The 21,754-nt window shown below is 38.4% G+C and overlaps 1 protein-coding gene across 1 annotated transcript; it reads right to left on the reverse strand.

Annotated features, from left to right (window-relative positions):
- Window positions 1-373: 373 nt before the first annotated feature.
- wdr25 (WD repeat domain 25) lies at window positions 374-21,660 on the reverse strand. The gene is made up of 7 exons (XM_082516402.1): window positions 21,539-21,660; window positions 20,142-20,854; window positions 13,781-13,928; window positions 5,453-5,583; window positions 4,007-4,177; window positions 3,443-3,583; window positions 374-857 (listed from the first exon to the last, which is right to left on the reverse strand). The coding sequence occupies exons 2-7, from the start codon at window positions 20,838-20,840 to the stop codon at window positions 636-638; spliced, it is 1,512 nt and encodes a 503-aa protein (XP_082372528.1). The 5' UTR covers window positions 20,841-20,854; window positions 21,539-21,660; the 3' UTR covers window positions 374-635.
- Between the last annotated feature and the right edge of the window lie 94 nt (window positions 21,661-21,754).

Consider the following 21,754-nt stretch of genomic DNA (forward strand, 5'->3'; position numbering starts at 1 on the left):
TATGCAGAATGTGGAATGAAAAACACTTCTGATTAAAAACCACCCGGAGAGATGTTTTTATTTTTATTTTGACAAAACCTTAAAGACTACGGTGATGATGAAATCCCCTGCTGTATTTGGGGTGAAAGGCAGGACTATAAAAGCACTGGGGTGTTTTTGTGGGCATATGTGCAGCTAGACTACTTTTCCACTTTAGATAAAACCCATAACAATAGTTCACTCTTTGAACTCTTAACTGTAAAGAAGCTTCCTTTGATCTCATACAGTGTAACTTCAACTGTTTTCATTTCAACCACCAAGATTACAGGATGTGAACAGATGGGACAAATATGAATAAAACGCTTAAAGTGAGATGACACCATAGCGACTGAAATCGAGTTAGTTTTTTTATTATGATGTGAAAGCTTTGCAAGATAGTCAGTGTAAAAAAATGTTTTCCAAATGAATCAGTAGATAGTAGATTTGCTGACTTTCAGCATTTTTTGCCAAGTTCTTCTTATCTTTTGCCAAGAGATTATGAAAGCTATAGTCTTGAAGATAAATGTGCACATGACGTTTCTGTTTAATACAGTCTTCCATCTCATGGCCAACCAGCTACGTTTTAAGTTTATAATCTCTTTGTTCATAGTTGGTTGTCAGTGCCAGACCTTGATCTCACCGCCCCAGTCACAAGTAGCCACAGTCGTAGGTAAGACGGGATGCTGAGACACACAAAGGCAGGGCTGGCTATGGGCACGGAGGGTGTGAAGCATATGAGCTGTGTGATAATCATAGAAGTGAGCGGAGCCAGTGGAGCTCCCTGAGGCCAGGATAGTTCCATCCAGAGAAAAGCCACACTTTATTGCATATCCCTCCACCTAGAACAAAAAACATGTTACAATCCATTTATAGCGGCTCAGAGGAGATTTTAGAGAACTAATCAGAATCGTGTTGGCTCAACCTTCAGAACAAAAAGCAATTGTTACAGGGAAATCAAAGAACAGCTCTCATCCTCCTTTACCTGCCTACATTTAATGTCACAAATAACTGGGGAAAGTCCCAGGGGAGGACAAATCTACAGACAGAGTGCAGGCCCCCTGATGGTGTCTGCATACTGTTGATTTATACCTACAAACACTGCAGAGGCAACTCTTGATTTGTGTAGACAGTTTAAGTGTAGTCTTGACTGACAAAGGATTACAGAAGGAAGCAGAATAACACTCTAACCTTTTAATGTTTAAGTTGGGCTCATCTTCTTACTTAGTGATTTTCTTGTTTAAATTTTGAATGAAATGCAAGTCTGTATCCACACCAACCCACTTTAGGTCGTCACTTTGCATAAAGAACCCCCAGAAATATAAATCTCATCAGGTGCCGTGGAATAAACAGAAAGCATTCGCAGCGCTAGATGTGTTCCACAGTTTTTCATGTTAAACCCTTGTTGAAATGCGACGAACAATAATACCCCACAGTAACAATCAATTGACTTTACCATAGGTGGACTCCAGTGAAGTTGTAGAAAAATCTGACAGATAATCAGTGGACACGGAACCCACCTGAGCTCAATTTTTGTTTTCATGTACATGTTATATTTTTATTTGTGGCGATCGTGGCTCAAGAGTTGGGAGTTCGCCTTGTAATCGGAAGGTTGCCGGTTCGAGCCCCGGCTCGGACAGTCTCGGTCATTGTGTCCTTGGGCAAGACACTTCACCCGTTGCCTACTGGTGGTGGTCAGAGGGCCCGGTGGCGCCAGTGTTCGGCAGCCTCGCCTCTGTCAGTGCACCCCAGGGTGGCTGTGGCTACAATGTAGCTTGCCATCACCAGTGTGTGAATGTGTGTGTGAATGGGTGGATGACAGGTTGTGTAAAGCGCTTTGGGGTCCTTAGGGACTAGAAAAGCGCTATACAAATACAGGCCATTTACCATTTATTTTTTTTAAATATGCAATAATTTCAAGCAATTATTTTTCACTTTGACATTATGGGGTAATTGTAGAATTTTGAGGTGAATATGAATTTAATCCAATCTGGAAATAGGCTAAATGTTGAAGAACTATCTGGAAGCACCATATTCCGCTTTTATGCATTACCGATCCCTGCTAAGTTGCCTTAGTTTTCAGTCATTATACTTTATTTAGCTTGAGTCCCTACTTCTAGTTTATTGTCCTTCCTTCCTTTGTCCTATCTTTCTTTCTTTATGCTTATGTCCTACAGTGTTCCCTTGTTTAGTTTGAATCCTGTATTCATGTTCAGCAGGCATTTTAGGGCTGTTGATTTGCTGCGATAGCTCCGTTTCTTTCGTGTCACTTTTTGGACTTCACTTCCACTCTGTCCGATTGGCTTGATTACTTTCACCTGTCTCTCATTTCCCTCCTGTTTCCAATCCCCAAATAGTCCTTGTTCTATAAATAGTCCTGTCTCTGCCCCGTGTTTTTGTGAGATCCTGCTGTTGTTTTCTGCATTGGATGATTCCCTGCTTTGTGTATTTTTTTTGGTCAATTTTGGACTTTGTGTTTTAAGCTGAATAAAAGCTCATTACTTCTTCATCTAAACTTTACTGTAATACAACTGGTTATTTCTTATGGCACAAAGCCCAGACTCAAGTGTGCATATTTTTACATAACAAGTGGTTTCAAATTATAGACTGCACCTGTGGAAAATAATGGGTTACTACAGTTCATGCTCATTGTATTAAACTTCTTGTTAGAGTATGTAATGCTTCTGTTAAGACTGCATTAAAACCTTGTCATCAATGATGTAGTAGCACAACTGGCTCACAATCCATCAAAAGTCACAGGCTATTGGCTGTAAAACAACAAACGTGAGCTTAACCTTGTGCACCATTTGGGTGAAGACCCATTAAGTGATCATTGTGTCCTACCAATATGGTAGGAGGAGCAGAAAAATTATAGATATGTCTGTGTTTTAGTCATCATAGCAACTAATTAGCAACTGGCTAATTACCAATGCTTTCAGTAATATAATCACAATAACGCAAAGGTTATTATAAGGTAATTATAAGAAACATCTGTCTTATTGGTCTTTTCTGCCACGTTGTTTCTTTTTTGTTGATTTTTAGCGCTGTACCAGAAAGAGAAAAGCAAAAATGGACCTGGAATGTGCGATACCCATTTGTTTCCTGTCAATTATTGTAAACAACAGTCCAAATGCCACACTAGCAGTGCTGCATTTTTCAGTGATATTTCAAATGTGCTGCCATATGCTGCTCCTGTTGCCTCCCTCAGTGGAACTGTTGTATTGTATTTGGTGGGTTTGTTTTTTTGGGAGGAAACACTGCTATGAATCTTGGTAAAGACAATGAAGCATGTAGGTTGCAATTAAAGCTGTGTGGGGTGGGATGTTGCTGAAGTTGTATTTCTGTGTGTGTGTGTGTGTCTGTGTACATCTGACTGCAGTGCTATTCAGTATGGATTACGCCTGCGTAACCCCCAGTCGATACTGACCTTGTGTCCTTCGAACCGCCGCCTTTTGTTCATTCTATACGGCTGCTGGGAGGAGAACACTGCTATGTAGTTCCCATTGGTCTGGGCAACAAAGGAGTCTTCCAGCGGGTGGAGAGCCAGGCCCGGGCACGTGTAACGCTCCTGGTGGCCAAATGAAAAGAAGAATGAGAAGGGAAATTAATTCACTATTTGACCTTTTCTTGTTACTACTTATAGTGAAGTCAGCTCCATGTTAACTAGTGTATTAATGATAAAAAAAAGCTTGTACAATGGTATAAAGGTTTATGATCAATCCACTGTGTATATGTAGTAATATTTTTTATTTTGACCATCATTTTCAATCTATTCTGATGAGTAAAGAGAATATACACTCAAAACTGTTCAGAATTATCCTGTTATCCTGTATAAAAAAGCAGAAAGATTATTAAACAATTATTAAAAATTTTTTTTAACTTAATTTAACTGTTAAAATAAAAATGAGTCTCTTAAGATTATAAATTTAATTTCATATACCAGCCAAACCTCATGTAATTAGACCTACTTTTTTTTCTTTAGATATCTTACATGGTAGATTTGGTTGGAGACTTTGGCTGTGGTCTCATAGTCCCAGGCAATGAGGGTGCGGTCTGCAGAGTCTCTGCTCACGCAGTCAGAGCTTGTTATAAAAGTCACACCGCCTCTCAGAAAGACTATGTCCAAGGTCTGCTGGATGCCGGCTTGGTAAACTTTCACCACCTGGTAACACACATACATATACACGGATGACCCGTAGAAGCACTCAGCCAAGAAGAGAAATAAACAGGGGAGAGGAACATCTAGACCTCTGTCATTAAGGGGGAAAGGCAAGATAACAGCTCCACGTGTCCTTGAGCTGTAAAGACTTGCTGTCAAATGATGACAGAGTGCCCAGCAATGGAGAACATATATGTTGTGGTTTCAATCTGCAATAAAGCACACCCTGAAGTATCAATTTATTGATGATTAATAAAAATTTTTAAAAAGCTACACAGTGGATGGCTACCGGCTCCTCTGCACTGAGAATTTAACCTTTAACCCTTTACCTGCTGCTTAAAGCATCCTCTAACTTTATATTTGGATATATATATATATATATATATATATATATATATATATATATATATATATATAAATTTTTTTTTTTTTTTTTTTTTTTTTATTATAGCATATGTGTATGAGCTAGATAGGGATATGAATTAATTAGCATTTGCTTCCTCCTGCTCATTTTTAAATGGGAAATAGTCAACTTTTTTTCCAATGTGATATATTATTTGGCACTTTTATGTTCAAAATAAAGATTTAATTGGCTGATTGAGTGGCCTGTAACATAATGTGGCAGATCAGTCTCACAAATCCTTTCTGCTTCTTGAATCCATTTGGATATCAGCAAAATTATGACATAGGTGGCTGACTTGAATTTTTTATCCAATATGGGTAATTTGATCCTGAATGGAACAGCTAACGGTTAAGAGTCACAGGCAGCCATAACCATACAGCCTTAACAACATATTTTCTAAGGATTGCTCTCTGTCCGCAACTCATACTAACACCTGCTAGCAGAAACATCTTCAGTGCATTAAGTCTAACCATGCAGGGGAACGATTCAGTTCGCCAAGTGAACATTCATGTGAGCATTCACATTCTGAAGAAGTGAATAGGATTATCATATAAAACAGTCCATTAAGCTTAATAGCAATATTAGGTTGCAGCTTCACAGGAATAATTTATGCAGCCAGGATTAAATTAAAATTTGCTTTGAACAATTAGTGATATAACCTGCATTCTCCCTATGCATGCTGAAGCATTATCTAGAGGGTCATTGCACAAAGTGAAATATAGACTCGTATGTTTGTACTCATGTGAAACCGAGCGTGTAGCAGCGTTGAACAAAGAGGATGTGTTTGAACTGTATTCATTTAGATTTCTGAAGGTAAAAAACCCCACAGAAAATTAAAATGATAAATCTACTGTAAGGAGGGTAATAAATTTGACCTTGCAGCTGCGAGAGTCCCACGCCTTGACTGCTGAACTGTAACCTCCACACAGGAAAACCTCCGGGTTGCTGGGATGCACGGCTGCACACATCACCTTAAACTCGTTGTCCACTTTCACTGTTGGCTGCCCTACAAAAGAAAAAAAGACTGATTTTAAAAAGACATGACAGAAATCTTGTGTTTGTGTATGTGTGTGTATGTTTACTATGAATACTTTACAACATCATGCTGCTAATTTGTGAATGCAGAAGTGTCAGGTTTGTCAAGATTGATTATAAACTACATTTCTTTAACTGAATTAATCATTATAGTTATTGTTATATTGTTATTTTTCTACTTTACTGTTCTTTACTGCGTCCACATTTATAAATGTCAAGATCAGCACTTCAACTAAAAACTGAAAATTGCTGAATTATTGCTTAATTGATTCATTATCATTAAAATGTCACAGACATAAAGATCCACTGATAAACTGAGAAGATGGCTGGACGATTAATCACTAATCATTAATCTGGTATCAAAAACACACATAAATAAAGGCTCAACAATAAATCTGAGTAAATACAGACTATTTACTTTCTGCTTGATTGTCCCAAAACAAGCAAAAAATAAAGAGACTATATGAATTAAGGTAAATGGCAGGAATTTTCTTTCTCAGCTGTCAAAGCCAAACTAAACACAGCCAGCATACATTTTAGCTGCATTACCCCACACATGCAACATTTCCAGATACTTCTCTTTGGTTTATTAATTGAGCACATTTTGGGGATCCAGTTTCAGTTCCATTGACACATGCATTACATTTGTGAGCATTAAACTCTGAGTGTAATGTAGGGCCAGGGGAATGATGGAAGAGTAAAGGAAAGAAAAGATTTCCAGGCAGGGACAAGTTTAATACGAACTCACACAAGAGCGTGGAGAGTGTGTTCCCTAATTCTCCTTAACCAAGAATCTTCCTGTTACCACTGCTTAACAAAAATGTATTATGGTCAGAACTGCCCAATTATGATAATGCATTTTTCAGAAAATGTTTTCGATTTCTGTTACTTTATAATGGGATCCTAAAGATTTCAGTTGCTTTCATGATATAAATGTAACACACAGATTTAGTAAAAATAAATGACAACTACAATCAAAGACTGATTAAAGAAACATTCTAAATAAATGAGAATAAATGCAGAAATTGAAGATGATAAGCTTGGTGGTTGTGGAAATCCTATAAGCCTTCCTCATCACTTCACACTGTCAAAAGTTACACATGCTATGTATGTACTTTAATTTTAGATATGCTTGCTGCCACATGTAAATACTTGTACAGATGTGTAGAGTTCATATATTTTAAAATTAAAGATGGACTAAGCCAACAAGATGTCCCCCATTGATTAGTGGATTCCTGGTTTGAAGGCTCCAGATCTGGTTTTTGCATTGAAACCTAGTGTCACGAGCAGGAGCCTTTTTTCAATCACAGGGTAGGCATGCCTAAATTATACCCTGCTCTATAGTTTACTCTGAATTAGAACCTAACTTTCAACATGAACATCATGTTGCATTAAGCAAGACTTAAAATTACCAATTGAGACCATAAACTCAAGTTTTTTACTAAGATCATAAATCTAGTGAGCAGTGGGATCATTTTCTCACAAACTTCCATAAAGTCAGATTACTTCTGTTAACTACTCACCATTAGAAAGAATCCACCTTCAAGGCTTTTCTATATTGTTTACATCTAGACATGGAGACTTAGTCTGTCTTTTATATACAGCCTGTTTATAAAGAAAGTTGTTTACAGTGTATCCTTCCACTGTGTCTAGACTCTGTCCATGTGACCTGAATATTGTGAATGTAGCATCATTTCTGTCTGCTGAAGAGCAGTGCTAATCCTCAGGATAGCACACTTTTTTGTTGTTGTAAATATCAAATGTAAATAAGTGTGCTGTACCATGCAAGCTGTTTATTTCTTGCAGCACTGTTTGCTCATTTTCAGCCAACCTGCACTCTTGTGTTCAGTACAAAATCTTGCTAGTTTCTACCGATCGAAAATATTGCAAAAGTGCACAACTTTCCTAAGTGATAGTTTTATCTCTCTATTTCCAGACAGCGGCATTGTACACATGAGTTTCTGAGAGGATTTAAGCATCACTCGAGACAAAAAGATAAAACTGACAAAGATGTGATGTGGAGAAAAGAAACCAGAGTATAAAGTACTGTTTTGGCTAGAGGCTGCTTTATCTCAGTCAATTAAAAAATGTCATACTTAAACATAAAACAAAAACACCGAAGGGCTAAAATATAATTAAGCCTGACAGGGTGCAACCAAAAATTAGTTTCCTGGGAAAACGATGAAACAAGACTATGAGCCAGCAACTCTGTCAAAGGCTATGCAAAGTGGAGCACCTCAGGGCTCAATGGCTTCTCATTAATTCATCGAACAAACAACAAAGGCCACATCTAAAACAGTCTTAGACAGTTAGCCCACAACAAAAACATACTTCATTATAGACTTGTTCCACAATATTCCCACCAAGACTTTTTAGAAGTGGGGAATGATTCACAGCTAATAAACTGCACCAAAAATGGACCTTCTCTCCTTTTAATGGGGGACTAGTTCACTCACTCACGACTGCACTGGTCTGATCCAAAGTTTTAACAGGCAGTTTCATCAGGCTCATACTTCCTGCTTAATTGGCTTACCAACAGCGATATTCAGAAGATCTGTCATCGAGATTTAAACTCGTGTTTAGCAAGACAATGAGAAAACATTCTCCTCATCATGTTTTAATTAAGCAAGATTAATTAGCTGGCATGCGAGAGGAGATACGTGAGGACAGCAGTGATCTGTCCCTCCCTCACAATAGTTTATTCTGTTGAAAGAACTGTGATTGTGCTGTAGTGCTGACAAACAGTGGATGACTTGGAGCAGAGGACATTAGGGATGACTGGGATAGCAGGGATGAGCCCTTCAGAGCAGAGAGTAGCAGCGAGTCTGCCTCATTATGGGTGCTGTCTTTGCACTTGTGCAGAGGTTAGGAAACACATTATTCAGTCTGACACGCCACATCCGAAAAAATGCTTTGGATGTAGACTTAATAAGCGGTATTTTTGACTGTTTTATTTTTATATTTTTCATTTCAACCATACCCTAGGACTTGATAGAAAAGGTAGCAAAATCCTTAAATAACTGTGCATGATTTATTAATTTAATCCTAATTTTAAAAAATTAATGTACTTCCTTCAACACTGCATAGTAGCTTTCATTAACCAAGACGGCTTTAAGCTAAAGTGAGCCACTGCTTAGTTAATCATTGTGACGTAGTACTGGAAGTAATGACAAAAACAAAACTTAAACCTAGTGTTTAAATGAAAGTAGGAAAAACTGTTCTCACAAATTTCATGTCATAGCTGACATACTATGCTTACTCTCTGCACCACCTTTTTTCTACCTACACTGCTTTTCAGGTCAAAATAATCCTTATTTTTCTTAATGGGCCTTGAAACAGCTTGAAACAATCTTTCCCTTGATATTTTAACTCTGGATATGTTTCTGTGATCTTGTTTTTAATTAATACTATGTCTTTGCTTTATCCTCTCTTTTTTAGCTGTCAGGTTATGTTGGTGACAAGTTAAATGACTAAACGCTGTAGGTCAAAGCAAATCATCTCGAATAGCAGGAAAGAAGCTCAATAATAGAAAGAAATGAAGTATTGAGCAACTGCAAAATACTGCACACTGAATTGCTGGGAATGCTCCCCTCTCCGTGTTGGCTGCTTTTGAATGCCATCACCACGGAAGCTCATACAAAGCCTCCAAGTCCTTCACTTTTCTTGACTAGTGCATGGGCGTTAATGTAAGTTAGAAATGCTGTGATGTGGGCTTTATCCTTTGTCTTTTGAAGGAAAGCTCTTTTGTTTTATTTTCTTTGGGGGGGGGGGGACTATATAAAGCCTGTGTTGACCTAGTAGGTTGCTACTCTAAAATGAAGCTTTCAAAGTAGGTCAAAATACTGGTGGCATTTAGAGGAAATAATACTGCGGATGTGTGCTTTTGCATTCGTTGCCTCTTGGTGTGCAACGCTTGAGGCTCCTGTGATTATACAGTAATATGGTGGTGGTTAATTCTTGGTACGTGCAAATGAAGTCTAATGAACTGAATATGTTGAAGAAAATATTCCAGTGGAATAAAAATGTGTGAAAGAATGCTGAAAGATCTTTTTTTATACTGTAATATTGTAAAAGCCTCTCTATTTATTTATATATGATGAAAGAAATAAGAGCACTGACTACAAAATCTGACTTTTTGTTAACCCGTGTGCAAGCTACTACTTCGTCCCTTTCTTTCCTTATTTATGAAAATGTGCATTTATTCATTGATCTAACTTTTTCAAATGTACCCAGCGTGACAGTGTGGGTTACATGGATTGCATGGCCGGAGAAGAAATTTCAGCATCTAAGCTGTGTTTTGAAAACCAGAAAGATTTTCTGTTGCATGACCCCCAGACTCCAATCCCCAGTGTGACTCAATAATTTAGTTTTGCACTATTGGCCTTGTAATTCAGTCTGGAACAAAAAAAAAAAAAGCCTGCCCGTGGCACTAATGTGAAACTCCATCTCACAACCAACCTATTACTGAAGCTTTCACCTGGGTTTATCAAATAAGGTAATGCAAACCTAAACTGAGCTGGAAGTCACTACAAGAGACAACTATTGTGTATTATTGCTTTTCTCTGATCTAATTTTGTTTCTTTTTTCTTGCATGAAATGACACATCAACTTGTGGGAGAATGTAAATAGGTGAACATATTTTACATCACCGTCATCAGACGATCAGCTTTTCTGAAGACGGTCGTTAGAGTGTGTAAAAAAAGCTGGGGCTTCACACTAATGCCATCCATACTTAATTAATTTATTCCACTATTCAGCCTCTCTGACTTTAAAAAGTCCTCTTTATCTTACATTCCTCTCCTCAGTTTCTCTTTTAGCATTATGCCACTTAACCTACTCGCCTTCCCTATATCGTTTTCACCCCAAGCTATTGCTATTCAGCTGTGACATCTTCCCTTGGACCGCTGGGAGTGGGTATAAGGTTCTACAAATTAAACTGGACACAGAAACAACTGCAAAGGTTTGCAAGGAAAAATGGGTCCACATACTATTCTGAACACACAGGCATAGGAAATTACTTTTCTTCGCAAACATAATGATTAGTGCAGCACTGAGGGTAGATATGCAGTGGTGAAATGATGAGTCAGATGTCCATGAAGACTCTCGCTGTTTATTCAAGGACGAGTATACCTCTGCAAAGAGAGCTCAATTGAACACAAAAGCTCCAACTGCTTTTCCTGTTACAGCTAAGAGGATCTGCATTACCGTGAAGAGCATAAAGATCACATTTATCATGATTAGAGTCTGCCATCACAAACACTCAAGCTTTCTGAGTATCCCATCATCCAGTCTAGTATTGATATATAGGCTGCATGAATGGCGAGGGGGGTGCTGGTAGAATAACTAAGCTAAAACCTCGGTGAGTTGTGAGTGCCATATATTTCAGAAAAGCATTTGATGTGAAGAGAACTCAAACCCCATGCATGTTGGAATCTGTTTAACATATTATGAGGGAAATTATGCATGTAGCTTATTCCATGTGCTCTTTTCACTGCAAGAATATGATTTTCTTTAAAGTGTTCGTGACTTGGTCTGAGCTCCACCACATCTGTAGTGCAGAAACTGGTCTGGAATTCCCAACTCCCACATTAATATTCAGCTAAATTGAATTTTCTTCATCACACGCTGCAATAGAAATGCAGCCTTATTGCGCTCTCATGCAGATCTTCATCCTTAAAATATCAATTTTAAGGATGAAGATCAATCAAGCTATTGGCTGCATATGACCAAAAGCATTTGTTTGTTTATGGTTTTGGTTAGAGACGATCCCGTATAACAGGGCTGCCCAATCCCAGTCCTCGAGAGCTACTATCCTGCAGCTTTTAGATGCATCCCTACTCCAACACAGCTGAATCAAATGGTTTGATTACCTCTTCAGCATGCCATCATGTTTGGCAAAGGCCTGATAACAAGCCATTCATTTGATTCAGGTGTGTGGGAACAAGGATGCATCTAAAAGCTGCAGGACGGTAACTCTCGAGGACCGGGATTGGGCACCCCTGCCGTATAAGGTCATGGTAGCTGCTCCTGTGGTGATGTATCCATTATTGATCCACTTCCTGGAGCTGTCTGTGTGTTTAATGGGCTGCCCAAGCTATTATCCGTAGGCTTTATTGACAGTATTGACAGACAAGCTTAGAGGGGAAGTGAAAACGGCAGCAAGTCATCATTTGCCATGTGTTGACCCTAGGGATGCAGATGCCATGGGGGCTTCAAAGAAATTTTCTCTCTCTCTCTGTTCAGATACAAGGAATTTGAGAACATTCATGGTAACTATTCTTATTGCTCAATAAGCAGTCTTACTGTGGCAGACTGTATATATGACTTACTATCATCTTTACTGCCATGCTTGTATTGATAGATAAAAAGATAGACAGATAGACTTCTATTTTAGATTTTCATTTGAGACATCTGCCTCCCACCTGAATGAAACAGTCTACAGGCATTCAATATACACTCACGTCTACTTTATTAGGTAAACTTTGCTGAACTGCATGAATTCTTCATGGCATAGATTGAGCAAGGTGCTGGAAACAGTCCTCAGGGATTTTGGTTCATCCTGACAAGATAGTGTCAAACTGCTGACATATCCATGATGTGAATCTCCCATTCCACCACATAACAAAGGTGCTCTGTTGGATTGAGATCAGGCGACCACGGAGGCTATTTGAGTACAATGACCTTGCAGTTACGCTCAAGAAAATAGTTTCCGATGATTTGAGCTTTGTGACATGGCACAATATCATTATCAGAAAATGGGTACACTGTGATCACAAGTACTCAGGCAGACTGTGGCGCCTAACTGATGTTCAATTACTACAAAGTGGCTCAAAGTGCAAAAAAATCACAAAGCAGTTTGGCCATTCTCATCTGAACTCTGGCATCAACAAAGCATTTTCAACCTGCGGCTTACTGGTTATTTTCTTTTTGGATCATTCTCTGTAACCTGTAGAGATGGCTGTGTGGGAGAATCTCAGTAGATCAGCCATTTCTAAAATGCTCAGAGCAGCATGATGTTCAATTTAGATTTCAGCATGTCATCTTGCTGTTTACATGCTTAAATGCACTGCAATGTAATTTGCTGATTATGTATTTTGTTAAAGACCATTGAACAGGTATACCAGAGAATGTAGTGGCCAGAGAATGTAGTCCCACTGTAGATTTTTAGGCTGATTTGCAGGAAACTAACTAAAGTAAATGTATTATTCTTGCAAATTATTCACAACTTTGTTAGTAATATGTATCACTTCTACTATACCATAGCACTCAAGTCCGATGGATGCATCGCAACTTAAGGGTTAGTGTCTTGCCCAAGGCATGCAGATGGCGCAGCCAGGGATCGAACCACCAACCACCAGCCAAATTCTGTGTTCAAGTTCCAAATGTGTAACTTAATGAGCTGACATGAATTGGAGTGCCTAAATCCAAGTGGATTTTGGTACACCACAATAGTTATCAGCAGCACTAACCAACATGTAGTTGCATTTCTGAGGGTGTGCAGGTCAGGTTATGTTGTAGAGTTCAGAGGGGTTTGTGGTTACGTCTAAGTTATGACGTAGATTTCCCGCTAAAGCATAAATTGGGCATTAAAACAAAATACCTGCTATTTTATTTTGATATTAAAAGGCAAGAAAGCAGCATTTCTTGGCTGTGCTTGGAGACATCTTTGCAGAGACATTTGCTCAAGGAATTCAGATTTCAAAGGTTGTCCCTGAAATGAGTCACGACTATAGAGAGAGAGTCAGAGACAGAGAGAGAAGTAGCTCTGCAATTCATACAATGAGCTCATAACAGATTCTGGAGGCTCAAGGCAATTTAAATTTACTCCACACATAAATTACTACACTGACTTTAAATCAGAGTTTGAGAAACAATAAATGTGCATGAAGTGAAATTGCATAGGCGTTTTGTTGTCCCACAACATCAGCAACGTGGTTGGAGAAAAATATCTAATCAAACAAAGGTTCATACTTCAAGCCAATTAAGTAAATGTAATATACACACCACAGTCGTTCTGCCTGTGTATGGGAACATCCAAAATTATATCTCGTGTTGAGTTTGGTTCAGGGGAAAAATCACAGTGATATACTTGAAAAAGTAAAGCCAGTGGTTTGTTATTTGACATTTGGTTCTTCAGAACTACAGAAAGAAATGCTGCTGCTGCTCACCCGTCTCCACATCAGTGATCACAGTCGTGTTGTCAAATGAGCCAGTGAGAAAGTGTCGCCCGCAGGGGGTCCAACAGGCGTTGCGCACAGCTCCCGAATGGCAGGTGTAAACCCTGAGGCATCGCCCGCTCTCTGCTGCATCCCACACCTGCCAGACATGGGCACATCAATTCACGCCAAACTCACAAACTTATCCAGACTGCAGTCTTTTTTGTTGTTTTTTCACTGACTGTGCACAAGATTAAGACATTCCAGGAATAAAGACTCAAAGGCCAAGAACTGACTGCATGAATTTCTAAGAGTTCAAAATCCATAATCAGTAGGTTGTGCTTGGTCTTAAGGGGTTGTTTTAAATGATCACATATATACAGATACACAAAAGAACCCTGGATCTTTTACGCGATCTGATGACATAAAGAACAAGGAAATACATCAGAGGTTTTGGCATGCAGTGCTTTCCCTCCACATCAAATAGATGGAAGCCTAGGTCATTGGATCAAATTGACATTCAAAGAAAAGTTTATACAAATATTCAGTTAACTTCCTGTCAGTGTATCATTCTAGAGCGGTTTAGCTCAGTTATGAAATTCAAAACCAAGCTATGTATTATGTGACAATAAAATCTATTAGTTAAGTTTAATAGTAATAATAATGTGGAAGTCAAATACTTGAATGCCATCACTACCACGAAGGGGGAAATGTGCACATATACTGTAAAGCTATAAAAAAAACTATTGAATATCAAATAAGTCAAATGCTTTGGAAGTATCACTGCACTCTGGAAAAGGATATTCATACAGAAGACAACTTTATTTGTTTTCATTTTTTGGGCCCCCAAGTGAAGGTGAAAATTTTTATTACTGTTATTGAAAATGATAAAATAAGCCAAAAGTTGTTTTTTTACTTTTCTTTTTTATGTGTGTGTGTGTGTATATATATAACAAATATTAAATAAGTATGGAACTGTGAGCGCATAACTACAAATGGATACATGGAATACATGTAGCATGGGTTTATGGTATATGTACATCAATGCTCAAGTGTTTCTTTTTTCTTTTTTAACTGACTGTACTTGTTTGACTTTTGTCTGAATTGGACGAAGCTTTAAAGCAGCTTGATGAAAATCAAAAGCAGCAGGTTTGGACAAATTTTACAAACCTAAAATATTCTGTGTGTGCCTGTGCTGTGTCCTTTGGAACTCAAACTCTTTTTCTGTGTGAAGTCTCCGCAAACCTGAGAAAGATTTAATATAGGCCACTTTCACCTCTCTTCCATTGTAATGAAATGAAATGATCAGCTGGAAAAACTAGGAAAAACATCCATAGAAATTGGGTCTGTCTGTAGGATTTTAAGGGAGAAACAGCCTTTCTAATGAATTAATCAAACTAATTACCTCTGAGTGGGCCTATAAATCAATTCCCACTGGGCTGTAATGGCTTTAATGCGTTGGTATTCTCAGTTTACTCTGATAAAAAACAGAGCAGGAGAGAAAAGCTCCCAGCTGCCTCCTGTTTGTCATGGTGGTCATGACTACACACCGTGACACCTTGCGGGTTTGAAATACGATATCATGGTGAAAATGTGGCGTGTAAATAAAGGAGGTGGTAATTACCCACACTGCTCAAGTGATGTCTTCGGTCAAAGTGATGGCTTTCAAAAAGTTCACTTGGCAAAATCACTATTATAAAATGTCTTTCATAAAAGGTCCAGTAGGATTTTCTCCTAGACATGCTGAAAGAAAAAAGGTTCTCATTGAAGCCCAGCTTGAAATCCAGTGGGTGGTCTGGACTGGTGCCCACTGAGGTGATGAAGTATTTTTTGGGCTCCTAAGCACTGCCAGGGCCACAGAGGAAATTTTAAGATCTATGGAGCACTGCAGATCCCTTTGTGCTTCTCTCTGTGTTTCATTATTAAATACGACTCTTCTATGCAGCACATGAAACACAGTAAAAAGTAGTGTACCACAGCTCCCACAGGACACAAAGAAGACAGATGGACAGAGAAGAGCGACATCTGAATCCAGCAGACAGAAGTCTGACAAACAGAATGCTAGAGATGCCTCCAGGGTGGGGGGAAAAGTAGCAGAGAGAGAGAGAAACAGAGGCATGTTTTTAATTGAAATAAACTAAATATAAGATAAGATAAGATAAGATAAGATAACCTTTATTAGTCCCACACGTGGGAAATTTGTTTTGTCACAGCAGGAAGTGGACAGTGCAAAAGTTATGACGCAAAAATTAGAATACAATAAGAATAAATACAGTACACAACTGTACAGAATAGAATAAAATAATATACTATATACAGTAGAATAAAATAGAATAAAAATATACAATAAGATAAAAATAGAATACGAATGCTATATACAACTGAGTAAAAATACAACGATGCCAGAAAAGATTATTGCACTTAGTGTTATTGCACATGTGTGGATGTGTGTGTTTGTTCAGTTAAAGTCTTTGTTGTGGAGTCTGACAGCAGTGGGGAGGAAAGACCTGCGAAATCTCTCCGTCCCACACCGTGGGTGCCGCAGTCTCCCACTGAAGGAGCTGCTCAGTGCTGTCACAGTCTGCTGCATGGGGTGGGAGACGTTGTCCAACAGGGATGACAGCTTAGCCGCCATATGGACATGATGCATCTGTTAGGAATTACTCCCATTCACTGTACAACACTATAAGCCTATTTTCTGAATGATCTTCCACTTAAGGAAACACTGCCATCTGAAGGTAGCATGGAAATCTAAGAGAAAAGCAACTGATAACAATATAAACTGACCAAAAAGCTGAAGAGTATTAAACCAAACATACTTCTACATAACAAGTCTGACAAAGGGCCACAGCTTCAGCTCTGTGAATGACAGCAGCGATGATATACAGCATAACAAAACAATTCATTGCACACAGTTGCATTAATCCAATACCGAGCGAGACTTGTGCATCACTGAAAACGAGTGCTTGTTTATTTGCATCCCCTTTAATTTCACCGGCCACTTAACAGACATGCAGAGCGGATCCCTGCAAATGACTCATTGGGGTAATCTGCTTCCTAAATGACTCTTGGTAATTAAAACTAAATTGGTATTCGTGTTATCAACATAAAACGGCTGCTTTACACCTGCTGTAGCCATGGTGACATCAGCTCCAAACCGGCTGGGATAATAATAATAATAATAGTCTGACAGACAGGACTGAACAACACAAGTCAGGAACCAAAAGCATGTCAGTGAAGGAACTTGAGTACAGAGAGGTGAATGTTAGGATTTCATTCATTATGTCCTTCCTCTGAATTAAACCAGACTAGTAAACAATAGCTGTGGTCAAAGTGCTGAAAGCCATAAAAGACTATAAAAGATAAATAATAATGTGCAATAAGAAAATAGAAACTGCATGAACAACGTGTGTTTTTCAACAGTTTTCCTGTTACTTTCAACACCAGGACACCCCAGGGAGCGTTACTGTTTCTCTGGCAGTTAACACTTCCCAAATAAAAAAAGCAGGTTCTTCTAATCTGAAGTTGTCTGTAGACAAAATACACCATTTTTTGTTTGGCAGTATGTACTGTGCCCTGCTGTGATCTGCTACACCCCCGTCCCCTAATACACTTGCACTACTTTATAGGTTGATTTCATATACTTGTGTTTTGTGCTGTGTTGTGTGTTGTTGGGTGTGTTTTGTGAGCATACCAACAAATTCCTATTAATTGTGTTGTTAAAAGGTTTACAGTAAATTGGAACTTAATGTCACTCTGAGCTAACTTAAAATGAAATCTCAATATTATATCTTAAATACACATTTGATCATGTTGCCACTGATTGTGTAAACAGTGGTTTCACTTGCATTTCGAGTTGAATTTGCCAAAAAAAAAGACAACACACAATAAACAAAGATACAGATTAATCACACTAATCAATTTTGTATAATTGTGATTACTTTTTTTTTGTTTTTCTATATATGTTTTGATTAGATTTTTTTAATATGATAATCGTAAAGTGGAACTCTGGAAAGGTTACAGCCCTAAACCGAATGATTACCAGATCAATCGATGAACTCCTGACAACTACTTTCTTTACTGATCAATTGAAATCTTAAGTACAGAATATTCAATTAAATATGTAATAAGCGGTGAAATAATCAGTACCATCTTGTAGTTATCTCAAACTACAGATACTTTTACCAAATAAAAAACATTTCTTTGAAGATTGACTGATTCATAGATTTTTGCAGAACTTTGTGAAATTCAGACGATTTGGTTTTATATGGAGCAGTGGAGCTCTGCACCATCACCACCACATCACACCAACTGCTTTGGAAAAGACCTGAATCTTAATCCATCAATCTGTATATTACAGAAGTGGTTACACAGGATACAGTTAGATAGCCACAGAGTTACTATATTTGTATCAGTTGCATTGAAAAAATATAAAACATCTAAATATAAAATAACCCTATTTTTAAATGGGAGTAATGGAAGCTCCGGTTTTGTTGCTATGCAAAATTGAATTTCCTATTAGAATTTTTTTAAGTACAGATATTGACTTTTTTATTGATCATTCTTCTTTTCACTGAGTTTTTAAAATTATATTAAATGTAATGTAATTTAATTTAATATAATTCAAATATTTTTGGGAAAAAGATTTTTCTTCTCTACATAGAAAAATCAAATTACTATAAAAAAAATAATTATCCTGGAAGTACCTGAATTTGTCAACAAATCTAATATAATGAAATACTTATTTCATTTCATTGTCTGATGCTGAAATTCCACATTTCAAAATGCTGTCACAGTCCTCGACGATAAGTATGAGAACTTCTTCTATTTACTGGTTTCACAGAAAACGCCTGGTTAGACAGCCTGAGAGAAGAAGAGATAATCCATGCATACAAACAAACGGGTCTTCTCCTCCCTTCCTCTGCTAGTCTCCACCATCTGTTCCAAACAACCCTTTCCAGGTGCCAGAAGAGGTGGCTACCATACCGCTGCACTTGTAAGATTATGCAAATATAGTCATTCATATTTAAATCGTTAATTATTCAAAATCCTCACAGGATATTGGGGCAGTATTTGATTTTATGATGGGACAGACATATTTAGTCGATAGCAGGCAGTTAGCTGCATTGCTTGACCTTTACAACAGGGAAATGATGGAGTGTTTTCCTGGTGTGAACCAGAGAAAAGGAGAGGGAGGTAGAATACAAACAGTGAGATAAATCGGGAAGGAGAGACAGGGCCCATGGGCCCTGACATATATTCAACACACAGTGACAGATATGATTCTAAAGAAAGTGGTACATTGTATATTTATAAATTGAGGCAGCAGGACAGACACTGTATCTCTTCCAATTACACTACATGTCAGGTAAGCAAGTATCGTCTTAGCGCTCGCAGCTTCAGCTTGCATGCTGGGTAAGTTCTGCTGTAGAGGTATGGACACAGTACCCTCGTGGCAGATTAAACAACTGTTTTTGGATGAGTGATATATATCCACATGAAAGCTGAAACCTGTCAACATAGCATTTTTCTCCACTGGGCCAACAGACCAGCAGATCAGACTTTTTATGGTGCCCACAAACAAAAGCCAATTATTGATTCACTTATATACTGCTAGCTGAATGTATAAGCATATCGCATAATGTATTAGTAGATTTGTGTCTTCAGATTATAAATTCATATCAGAAAAAAATATATAACCAAAGCCTGAATTAGCACTTGCATGCCGCAGGTTTTGTTGCTTCAAAGAGAGATGGTGGATGGCTGCCACAGCTCCCCTGACAAATTTAAATATCAGTTTATCTGCATAAATTTTAGCTTCTTCTTAATGCAGCTGTGGTTAGGAGCAGGTCACCTTTCTCACATGTAAGCTATCCGCACAGATTGTGATCTTTACTGCCTCTTTAATGTGATCATATTGATGGTAAGAAAAAAACGCTCGTCAGTGAGGGTCCATTTCAGCCAGTTCACAGGTAAATCAATTGGTGGAAACAACATTACTGGTCCAAATGTGTCAGCAGCTAGCCAATCAACTTGACCGACATACTTTTTTAATGGCCCCAGGCTGCAGGGTTATTTGTTATGTTGAACCCTGCATAGTTTCTACGTTTCAATGTTTATGAAGCAGTTAGCTATAACTGGACCTGGAGCATCCCAAGAGTAAATAGCATATTTTATTCTATTTCTACTGAAATTCTATTCTGTTACAGAAAGATAAGTGGGGAAATATAATGATTAATTTAATTGTATGAGACAGTTTAAATAAAAGAAAACAACACATCAGGTCTACATTATTTAAAGCATAGCACTACTGATGTATTTCCACAGCTTCACTATTGTACATCATTTATAAAACAAATGTAGCTTTCTTTACCTTGAAAGTCTTGTCTATGGAGGCAGACAGCAACAGATGGCTGACATGGGGCAAAGGACACCATTGCACTGTGTTGACTGGGCCCTGGTGGCCTCCCAGGCTCATCAGAAGCCTCCTGGGTATCCCTGTCATGCTGGGCGTTTGAGCAAGATATGGCTTCAGTCTTGCTGACACATCTGAGAGAATCTGACTTTCTCTGGCCTGATTCCCTAGGACTTGCTCTGCTGGGTGCTTTAGCTCCACTCCTTCTGAAGTGGCAAGTCTCTTCCTCTTAGGGATATACGGTCTGACACCAGATGGGACAGTTTGCTGTCTTTTTGCCAAGTTTGCAGCATTGCCTAAACTTTGTGGCATGCATGGAAGAGCCTGCGGGGATGCCATCTCCCTCTGACTATCAGGCAAATTCAAAGATGTTTCAGTATTTCTAAAATCTGCTGCACCTCCACATCTTCTTTTCGAGTTAGTAAAGCTCTGTGGCTGGGAGTGAGGATGGAGTGAAGACCTGCTTGTTTCTGCCATATTTTGTTGATATTCCCACACTGTCTGGTCAGACACAAATCTTCCAGGGTAAGGTATAACCTTGACAATATTAGTGTCTTGGTTTTCTTCTGTTTGAGCAGAATCTGTTGCTCCTTCTACTCTCTGATCCAGCGAGTCATCCTCTGACTCTGAATCTTCATAGTCCACTAATGAAGACATCTTCACATGAAAATCTGAAAACAGAGAGGCATGAGTTGTTTCATTAGAGGCCCGACGGTGACATCTAGTGGCTACATGTACTCCTGCAACTAAAGGTGGTAAACATGCTTGTCACTCTTTAAAGGTTTAAACCTGCAGCTTTTGGTTTTAAAATAATTTAACCTGGAATTTTAACAACAAATCTTAACATTTGTTTTGCTTTACCGACTATTTCTAAAATAATACCCCAGAGACCAGCTAAAGATACTAGGGGTAAACTATTCATGTAAACACGTTGCTGACCATTTTATTAATAACAAAAACGGACATGAAGCGATGTTTTGGGAGATTCGGAATCATATGCGATGCTTTTTTAAAAGCTAGCTGTTAGCATTACGTGTTAATTAACGATGATTACACACTTGGATTGTCCAAAACAGAGACAGCAAAAGGCAGGTTTGTCAACTTCCCACCTTAGGATAGCGTACAGTTACGGTCACGGCCACGCATGTATAATTAGCATGAATGCTAATTGGAGGTATTTGACGTAAGAATTTTGGATTAATAACATCTCTATGACAAGCACTGGTCGTACCTTCCACCAAGTATAGCAAAAGTAGCTAACTATGGTCGTTTGCCTCTATGTTTGAAAACTTAACAGAGACTATAAACACAGAAAGCTACCATTTAATTGTTGTTTGTATTCTTAATTATTGTACCTGTACTCTGCAGAAATAATCACATTTTCCGGCACAGGGCATGAATACAGTCATGCTTTAGGTTCAGCATCCCGCAAAACAATTCGAGTAAATGTAGCATTTCAGCATAAAAGTACTGTTACCGTTTGCCAATTGAAATAACACGCTCACTTAAATTAAAAGCTCTTATTTTGAAAAAGCCGGATCTGAAGCGACTCCCTCTGTCTTCCGACGTAT

Source organism: Aulonocara stuartgranti (assembly GCF_965226115.1).
Source record: "Aulonocara stuartgranti genome assembly, chromosome: 19".
Classification (NCBI taxonomy): Eukaryota; Metazoa; Chordata; class Actinopteri; order Cichliformes; family Cichlidae; genus Aulonocara; species Aulonocara stuartgranti.

What these genes read in the sequence shown, in the direction of transcription:
- wdr25 (XM_082516402.1), bottom strand. Translation starts at nt 20,840, where the DNA reads ATGTCTTCATTAGTGGACTATGAAGATTCAGAGTCAGAGGATGACTCG. An exon ending in CCATAGACAAGACTTTCAAG is followed by an intron (nt 13,929 to 20,141) that starts GTAAAGAAAGCT and finishes CATGTCTGGCAG; the next exon opens with GTGTGGGATGCAGCAGAGAG. An exon ending in TCTCCAACCAAATCTACCAT is followed by an intron (nt 3,584 to 4,006) that starts GTAAGATATCTA and finishes TTTGGCCACCAG; the next exon opens with GAGCGTTACACGTGCCCGGG.